This window comes from Thrips palmi, unplaced genomic scaffold (genome assembly GCF_012932325.1).
Source record: "Thrips palmi isolate BJ-2018 unplaced genomic scaffold, TpBJ-2018v1 HiC_scaffold_18, whole genome shotgun sequence".
In the NCBI taxonomy this organism is placed as follows: domain Eukaryota; kingdom Metazoa; phylum Arthropoda; class Insecta; order Thysanoptera; family Thripidae; genus Thrips; species Thrips palmi.
In genome coordinates, this window is record NW_023144627.1 from 74054 (window position 1) to 83841 (window position 9788).

Consider the following 9788-nt stretch of genomic DNA (forward strand, 5'->3'; position numbering starts at 1 on the left):
TCGTAACAGGCTTCGCGATGTCTCGCTGCCTGTTTCTCCAATCCGCGCCTGGCGTAAGTACCTACCTTGGCCTGCGGCGCTAGCCTGCCTGCGGCAGGCAATGGCTTGTCCATTGTTGGTTGTTTTTTAACTTGCTGAATCCTGGGGGGCTCCGCCCCCCAGACCCCCCTACATTCTGAATAGAGTTGTTTTATCTACAGATAACACGATCTTGACCCTTGTCACTTTTCAACTTGTCTCTCCAAGACAGAAGTGAGCTACCCGCGGAAAACTCGATTTTTCGCCGTTTTTTAGGTGTTTTATTGGCTATAAAAACTGAACCATTTGAGCTAGGGTAGTGAAATTTCGCGTGTGCCAAGCCAAGGACATACCCAAAGAGTGTGCAAAATCTCACCGAGATCGGCCGAGCCGTTCAGGAGGAGTAGTGCGGACACACAGACAGACAGACAGACAGAAAAAACTTTTCTACCCCACTGGAGTAACAGGCTTCGCTATCGCTCAGCCAAAAAATAACCGACAACGGACAAGCCATTGCCTGCCGCAGGCAGGCTAGCGCCGCAGGCCAAGGTAGGTACGCCAGGCGTGGATTGGAGGAGCAGGCAGCGAGACATCGCGAGGCCTGTTACGTCAAGACGCGGTCTGGCGTAAACCTACCTTGTACCTTAAAAGTACAAGGTAGGTTTACGCCAGACCGCGTCTTGTCGTAACAGGCTTCGCGATGTCTCGCTGCCTGTTCCTCCAAACCGCGCCTGGCGTACCTACCTTGGCCTGCGGCGCTTGCCTGCCTTCGGCAGGCAGTGGCTTGTACATCGACGGTAACTTGTAACTTCATGCATGCTGGGGGGCCCCCTCACACCCCCCTTCATTCTAGATCCCTTGTAACTTATCAACTTGTCGGGGCTGAGCCCCCCAGACCCCCCTTCTTCAAGGCAGAAGTGATCTGTCTGCAGGAAACTCGATTTTTCGCCGTTTTTAGGTGTTTTTCGGCTATAAAAACTGAACCAGTTGAGCTAGGATAGTGAAATTTCGCGTGTGCCGAGCCAAGGACATGCCCAAAAAGTGTGCAAAATCTCACCGAGATCGGCCGAGCCGTTCAGGAGGAGTAGTGCGGACACACAGACAGACAGACAGACAGACAGACGTACAGACAGACAGGAAAAACTTTTCAACCCCAATGGAGTAACAGGCTTCGCTATCGCTCAGCCAATAATTTGAAGTAATAATGATTTTAACTCCAATTTGTTTTACTATCTGACCGACATATTTGCTTTTCGTTTAGTGTTTTCATGTGACAGGCAAACTCATGACTTCTCCTACATTTTCCAGCTCTCTTTAGTGGCACCCATTTTTCTCCCCTCCAGATTTTATATCGTCTCCATTATAGTTTCCAATCATCTTTTAAATGAGTGAAAAGAACTTTAAAAGCTCGAAACCCGCCTAAATGAGTTAATTCTCCATACTTCTTTAACATTTCTTTCTTTTGTCTCATATTACCCCACATTGCAGGGAAATATGGGACGGCATTCCGAGGGTTATTGAAAGGTCCCTACTGCACCTAAAAATCTGAAATTTGGTGCGAGTGTAGCCAAAGGGTCAATGAACAAGTGATGAACACCTCAGTACCCCAAATTGAAAAGGGGAAATTTAAAAAAAAAACGAAATTTGTCTCATATTACCCCATTCTACGGTACCTCACTAGTAAAAATTTAGGGAATGTTTCATCCCTACATGTCGAGGGGTCCTATTCAAAAGATCTTATCTGGGCGTTCCTCCCAATACAATCTTATCTTAAACGCTGGCAAATTTCACTCATTTTTATCAATCAGAATAAATACGACGGTTAGCGAAACATATTTCTACATGCACTTTTGGTTTCTTTGATCTTCCATCTTTAGATTTACTTGAACAAACTCACAAATTATTGGCTGAGCGATAGCGAAGCCTGTTACTTCAGTGGGGTTGAAAAGTTTTGTCTGTCTGTCTGTGTGTGTGTCCGCACTACTCCTCCTGAACGGCTCGGCCGATCTCGGTGAGACTTTGCACACTTCGTGGGTATGTCCTTGGCTCGGCACACGCGGAATTTCACCATCCTAGCTCAACTGGTTCAGTTTTTTGGCTGAGCGATAGCGAAGCCTGTTACTCCAGTGGGGTTGAAAAGTTTTTCCTGTCTGTCCGTCTGTCTGTCCGTCTGTCTGTGTGTCCGCACTACTCCTCCTGAACGGCTCGGCCGATCTCGGTGAGATTTTGCACACTTCTTGGGTATGTCCTTGGCTCGGCACACGCGAAATTTCACCATCCTAGCTCAACTGGTCCAGTTTTTATAGGCGAAAAACACCTAAAAAACGGCGAAAAATAGAGCTTTCTGCAGATCGATCACTTCTGGATGGGAGCAAGGGGGTCTGGGGGCGGAGCCCCCCAGCCTCGACAAGTTGAAAAATGACAAGGGTGAAGATCGTGTTATCTGTAGATAAAACAAACTATTTAGAATGTAGGGGGGTCTGGGGTGCGGAGCCCCCCAGCATTCAACAAGTCAAAAAATAACCGACAATGGACAAGCCATTGCCTGCCGCAGGCAGGCTAGCGCCGCAGGCCAAGGTAGGTACGCCAGGCGTGGATAGGCCATTCCGCTGCTTGGAAAAGAGGAAGAAAAGAAGTACACAACATCCGTCCCCTCGCCTGCGGGGGGACGAGAGGGGCAGCGGAAGTTCCGTCCCCCCGCAGGCGAGGGGACAGAAGTACGTACTTCTTTTCTTCCTCTTTTCCAACCAGCGGAATGGCCTATTGGAGGAACAGGCAGCGAGACATCGCGAAGCCTGTTACGACAAGACGCGGTCTGGCGTACACCTACCTTGTATAGCCGAAAAACACCTAAAAAACGGCGAAAAATAGAGCTTTTTGCAGATAGATCACTTCTGGCTTGGAGAAAGGGGGGTCTGGGGGGCGGAGCCCCCCAGCTTCGTGAAGTTAAAAAGTGACAAGGGTCAAGATCGTGTTATCTGTAGATAAAACAACTCTATTTAGAATGTAGGGGGAGCATTCAACAAGTTAAACAAGGTAGGTGTACGCCAGACTGTGTCTTGTCGTAACAGGCTTCGCGATGCTGCGCCAGTTTCGACAATCCACGCCTGGCGTATACACCTACCTTGGCCTGCGGCGCTAACCTGCCTTCGGCAGGCTGCCTTCCTTGGCAGACCGTGGAAATGGGCGTGATCCCCTCCAAAAGAGCATTTGGTCATCAAAATCTACACTAATGTGGCTAAACTTTCGGTCGGGGGTCTGAATGGGTTCTATTTTCGTTATCAGCAGCCTCAAAAACATTTAAAACGACATTAAACTTGACAAAAAGTTGAAAGTTCCAAAAAAATTGTCTTTTTCCTGCCGTTTTTAAAGTGTTTTTTGGCTAATATGACCGAATGGATTGAGATAGAAAGCTGAATTTTGGTGTGTGGCGAGCCAAGGATATGCCCAATGAACCTGCAAAATCTCAGAAGAATCGGCCGAGCCGTTTAGGAGGAGTAGTGCGGACACACAGACACACACAGACAGACAGACAGACAGACATGAAAAACTTTTCAACCCCACTGGAGTAACAGGCTTCGCTATCGCTCAGCCAAAAATAACCGACAATGGACAAGCCATTGCCTGCCGCAGGCAGGCTAGCGCCGCAGGCCAAGGTAGGTACGCCAGGCGTGGATTGGAGGAACAAGCAGCGAGACATCGCGAAGCCTGTTACGACAAGACGCGGTCTGGCGTAAACCTACCTTGTATTGATATGTAGCTGTACCAAATGATCAAACCATGTGAAATTCACCTGCGTTTAAGATAAGATTGTCTTGGGGGGAACGCCCAGTTAAGATCTAATGAATAGGACTCCTCGATGTACACCCCGTTGCATTGGCCCCATCCGATTTGCTCCATATTTTGGTCAAATGTTCCCCACATATAGGTACACTGTAAAAAATTCCGTACTTTTGTACGGAAATGGTACAGAAAAATTTAGTACGGAGGTACGGAGAAAAGTACGGAACGTTCCGTACTTGCTGCATATGAACCCATGTAAATGGGTACGGAAACATAGTACGGAACGTTCCGTAGTTGGCAAGTACGGACGGTCCAGGCAAATTATTGACCAGACGTGTTCCGTACTTTTTCCGTACTTTTTTCTCACAGTGTAAGTCGTTCGTCTGAACGAGAAATCCAAATCTGGCGCACGTGTGCTGTGGGCAACGACTTAGACCGCATAGACGTGCGTGGAGTCGACCTAGGGTGTTTCCGGAAAACCGGATTTCTCCATTTCTCCAAAATGAGGCCAAGAACATTTTACCCGAGGGGGTAACGACCGCTAAATTTCGTTTCAGCCGGATTACGGATAACCCCGGATTACCCCCAAATTACCTTCGGATTACAAAAAAAATTCCTAGATTACCTTTGAATTTAGCAGGATTACTCCGGTTTACCTAAAAATTTTGCCGGATTACCCTGGATTACCTCAAAATTTCGGGTTAACCGGATTACGGATTACCAATTTGCTGTCAGCCGGATTCCCGAAGTCGTTACCCCCTCGATTTTACCGCACCTATCTAAGACCCAATCTGTGACCGGCTTTCACATTTCACTAAAATAAGGACTTTAGGTGATTGCAAAACTTTAGAAGACTGCCATTTCCAAACCACTGGAGCTACAGCGGTGAGATTTGACACAAACTCTGCATTCTTAGCAGGGATGACATTTAGGCAATAAATGAGCGGTGGTGCTTGCCCGAAAGGTGGCCTACCTTTTCTAGAACTACCCAGAAATGACAGTTTTTAACTTTTTCCAGCGGTACTGCTATTCGCGCGGCGTACTCGAAATTTTGCCCGCACCTATGTGAGCACAACTCTCGACTATGTGTATGAGAGTTATTTTTCTCACCTACATGAGAAATGAAATTCTCACCTACACTGTTGAGTGTGCAATGTAGACTGAACTCCAAATAGCGTTCTCATAAAGGTTAGATGCCCTAAGTGAATACTGAGTTCGACTCCTCACCTTTCCGCCGCTCTCTAATGGAAGGTTCGGAAAATTTGCAAACTTCCATGCGGTTTGCCATATTTTCCTTTACAGATCCCATCTTCTACTTGCCTGTTGCTTCTACTTTACTGTGATGGGCTATTCTTATCGCACCCCCTCCCTGACGCATTGGCCTTGCATGGGTCAGGGGCAGCGTCTGCGCGGCACGCTGTACAGTTCACTCCGAGATGGCTCTCCGAGCGCTGGCCCTGCTAGGACTGCTGTCCGCAGCATCGCAAGGTACGTAGAAGGCGGCCGCCTCCTCGCTCGGGACCCCATATTCGTTACAGTATGACACGTTCCTTTGCACTCTAAATGGCTTGCGAAGAAATCTGCCACACTGCAAGAAAAAGTGTGGATAGTACAACAAAAGTACAACAAAAACTGTACAATAAAAGTACAACAGGGATTGTTGAAAGTACAACGAGAATTGTGCAAACCACAACGAGCCCTGGACTGCACATCACTCGTCATGCCGGTTCCATTGTACTTTGTACAACAATTGTTGTACTTAAAAAGTACACAAAATTCCTGAAATTTGTGTACTTTTGTTGTGGTTATTTCCTGCAGTGCATATCACTCTCATTCTAGGAACGTGACATCACGTTGAAACGAACGTGACAAAGTGTCACGTTCGTTTGAGCGCTGTGTCACACTCGTTTGGATGTAAATCGGCCAAAAACTAGCTTATTGTTCACATTCAAACGAATGTGACACAATGCTCAAACGAACGTGACATTTTGTACGTGATGTCACGTGTCACATGCAGGAAATGACGCACGCAATTTTCGTCTTATGAGAAATTTCTTGTGACACGGTGTTATGATGTCTTATTTGTTGAATAACCGTGATGCTGACGCCGTGCCGTCTGTACAGCGGCCAACGCGTGCTGGTCCTCGCAGTTCGCGTGCAGGGACGGCCGGCCCCGTTGCGTGAGTTGGCCTTACAGGTGCGACGGCGCCAACGACTGCGACGACGGATCGGACGAGGACGGCTGCAGTGGTGAGTGCACTGCGAAAACCCCCATCACATGTTTTCCGAGCATGCACTGTGAAAATTTGTCGTCACTTTATGACAAAAACGCGGATGACATTCTCGTCACTTTCGAATTCTGACAATCTCATCACAAATTGATGACATCTTTATCAAAGCTCCTATACTTATTGCTTGGGCGTGACAGACAACAATGTCATCAATCTTTTTGATGACATTGTTGAAAGGAAAATTAGCCTTGAAATTGTCACCAAGTGACGACTCAAATTTTCACACTCTACAAATCAAAGAGTGTGCATAGTATGCTCTAACTGGAGCATGCCTGCAAGCACGCTCTAGCTAGCGCATGCCTGCCAAGTATGCACTAACTAGTGCATACATGCCATGTACACGCTTCCTGATGCAGAAAACTCCCTATACCTTAGGCAGTAAATGTATGCTTCAGTTAGCGTGTACATGGCATGTATGCACTAGTTAGTGCATGCTTGGCAGGCATGCGCTAGTTAGAGCGTGCTTGCAGGCATGCTCCAGTTAGAGCGTACCATGTACACTCTTTGATTTGTAGAGCAGTTTGAGTGAGTGGCGTTCCAATGAATTTATTTCAATAACTGCGGAGTGCATTGGTCGAGGGGGTAACCACTCGCGTAATACCCTGTACACAAAAACCGTGTATTACGCGTAATACACGTGATCGTAATACCATTTTTGGGTCAAATGTGCCAAATTTTGGTATTTTACGGCCGTAATACACGTGTAATACACCCGTAATACAGCGTAATACCGAGTAGTCTGTACACGATTTCTTGAAGTGTTTACCCCCTCGCCATTGGTTGTGCTGTGCAAAAAAATTGCGCCCTAATTACAGTTTACGAATTTACATTCTCCGTTCACACTATCTTAGTCTTAATTGTAAGAAAAAGCGATAACCTCTTTTCCGAGAGGATTCCGCCTGGTTATCATGAAGAGCCAATAAAATTCGTGTCACGTTCCTCACTCTCAGACCTATATAGACTTTTTTCTCTCTTGCGTTTTTTGAGCAAACATAAAATGTACTATTTTCTCTTTAACTATGCACAATTTTGATCGTTGTTAAGATTAAATTGTCAATAGAGCATGTAGAAATTGAAAAGTACATGGCAAATGACAACAGTCGGGTTAAATGGACTAAATACTCTATAAAATGAACAAAATAGTGCATAGCCATAGAGAAAATAGTAACGTTTGGACAAAAAACTTCATGGCAAGAGATAAAAAGCCAGAGTGCTGAGGATGCAGCAGTGACGTGAGCATATTCGTGTCCGCAGCGACCATGGTGACGCTGCTCCCCAACGCCACCGTCACGGCCCGGGTGGGGTACGACGAGGACCACGGCGCCATCGCAGTGCACCTGTGCGGCAGCGACCACTGCAGCAGCGTGCGCCTGTGGGGCGAGGCCTCCAACGGGACGATGCGGTACTCCACCTCGTCGGGGTGCAACCACCGCGCCGTCGAATGCAGCGCGGAACAGGTGTGTCAAAACTGTCATTCGACAAATGAGGCTCCCCTTTCCGTCAGAATGTGAATTGGCACTCAACCATACGTATTCCAGACAGGCACTCCACTCTGCAAACTCAACAGTGTACTCAGTACACGCTTCTTAGCGAATACTCACGAGTACGCTCTCTTCAACGTGTACTGACGAGCACACTTTCTTCAGCGTGTGCTCACGAGCACGCTTGCATGAGGGTGTACTCAACTTCATATGTTTCCAGGATCTGAGCACGAGCCAAGGCACGAGCACTCTCTCGTTAGAGTGAACTCGTCTAGAGCACACTCTCGTGCATGTGCCTGGAACGGCAGTAGATGCATTATTACTGGACCAACTTTCTGAGTCCACGTTGCGATCGGGTCAAAAATGGTACGCGGGAAAAAGAAAGATACCTGTCACACCCTCACTGAAAATGTAAGTTGCAAGTTGCAAGATATTGCATGCCTGTCCCACACTTACATATTTAGTGAGGTTGTGACAGGTATCTTTCTTTTTCCCGCGTACCATTTTTGACCCGATTGCAACGTGGACTCAGAAAGTTGGTCCAGTAATAATGCATCTACTGCCGTTCCAGGCACATGCACGAGAGTGTGCTTAGACGAGTGGGACACGGCTTGTCCCAGGCTTCCAAACGTGGGACATTTCCAATGTTATCTAGTGCATGCCTGTCCTACACTTGGATTTGCAGTGTAAAACTGTAACACTTACCTATCAGGTAGGATATTCTCCCAGCGCCTCGGCCAGTTAGTTTGGTTCCCGAGGGCTGCGGCAAGGTAAGATTTTTTAAAGGGGGTTTGAAATGCCGCTGCATTTAGTTTTTAAATTTATCACTCGCGACGCTCGCTGGGGGCTCCGCCCCCAGACCCCCGCATGTCTGGGGCGCGTACCGAAGTATTTTTAGCAAGTCCGTGATGACCAAAGGCAAATTTTCTAAGAAAGAAAATGTACTGCTTTTTTAAAAGGTCTATTTAACAGCTTTTGACCATATAATTAAGCTACTTTTACTGCCCAAATAGATAGCTTGTGTTGCATTGGCTACTGTGGCAGTCAATGGGTGCATACAAGATCCGGAAAATATTGAAGACTGCTTTGACAAGGATAGAGGTGAATGGAAAAAACCGCAAGTCTACGACCACTCCTTGACCCCAAACATTTCTATGAGAGAGTGAGTCAGTCAGTCGGATTGGGGCTATATAGGTTCTTGATTGATGATTTTGAGGACGTTGCCGGTGACGGGGACCCGATTGCGGCATAGTTTTGGAAATGTCTCGACTTGACCTATCGATAGGGCGAAAAAAAAATTTTCAGTCGGTCGGTCCCCTTTATTGAAGATTGAGTGGATTTTGTTGAATTTAGGCCTATTCAATCGTTTTGAGGATGTTGCCGGAGGCAGGGACCCGATTGCGACACAGTTTCGGAAATGTCTCGACCAGACCTAGGGTAAGGTTACCAAACATGGATCACTTTTTAAATAATCTTCTCTAGATCGAAATTAAGTATGGGTTGACCACTATTTTTAAATCTAATATTGATGTTTACCTTACTGGTCATATGGCTACCAAAAATGGTACCTCTAACTCGAATACTTCGGAAGTTGTGAGGACAAGAAATTTGGCTATTTTCACTAAGGTTAGGTTAGGGTGGTCCAATCATGGATCACCCCTCCAGCGTACGGACACAAAGCAAGGTAGGGGTAGGTTGGGTAAGAAAAGTACACCCGAGGCTTGGGTAAGAAAATAACACCCGTTATATCTCCGAACTGAAACTAAGTACACTGAACCATCACGATAGTGGTTTTAGAAAGATTAGTCATCCCGCTGACAAAAAATAAATTTAGCCCAGTTCTACCTATAATATTTAGAATCAAACTGCACGTTTGAAAATAACATTAAAAACAAGGTAGGTACTTACGCCAGACCGCGTCTTGTCGTAACAGGCTTCGCGATGTCTCGCTGCCTGTTTCTCCAATCCGCGCCTGGCGTAAGTACCTACCTTGGCCTGCGGGGGCTAGCCCGCCTGCGGCAGGCAATGGTTGGGATTGTTGGTTATTTTTTAACTTGGTGAATGCTGGGGGGCTCCCCCCCCAGACCCCCCCCATTCTAAATAGAGTTGTTTTATCTACAGATAACACGATCTTGACCCCTTTTCACTTTTTAAATTTTCGAGGCTGGGGGGCTCCGCCCCCCCAAACCCCCCTTTTTCCAAGACAGAAGTGATC

General features: G+C 46.9%; 1 protein-coding gene across 1 annotated transcript; it reads left to right on the plus strand.

The window, feature by feature from the left end:
* Window positions 1-5085: 5085 nt before the first annotated feature.
* LOC117645529 (low-density lipoprotein receptor-related protein 2-like) lies at window positions 5086-7549 on the plus strand (the record flags this gene model as incomplete). Its single annotated transcript, XM_034385804.1, is given in 3 exon segments — window positions 5086-5289; window positions 5926-6051; window positions 7347-7549. Coding segments are annotated over 3 exon segments (381 nt in total), but the record flags the coding sequence as incomplete, so codon positions are not given.
* Window positions 7550-9788: the final 2239 nt, after the last annotated feature.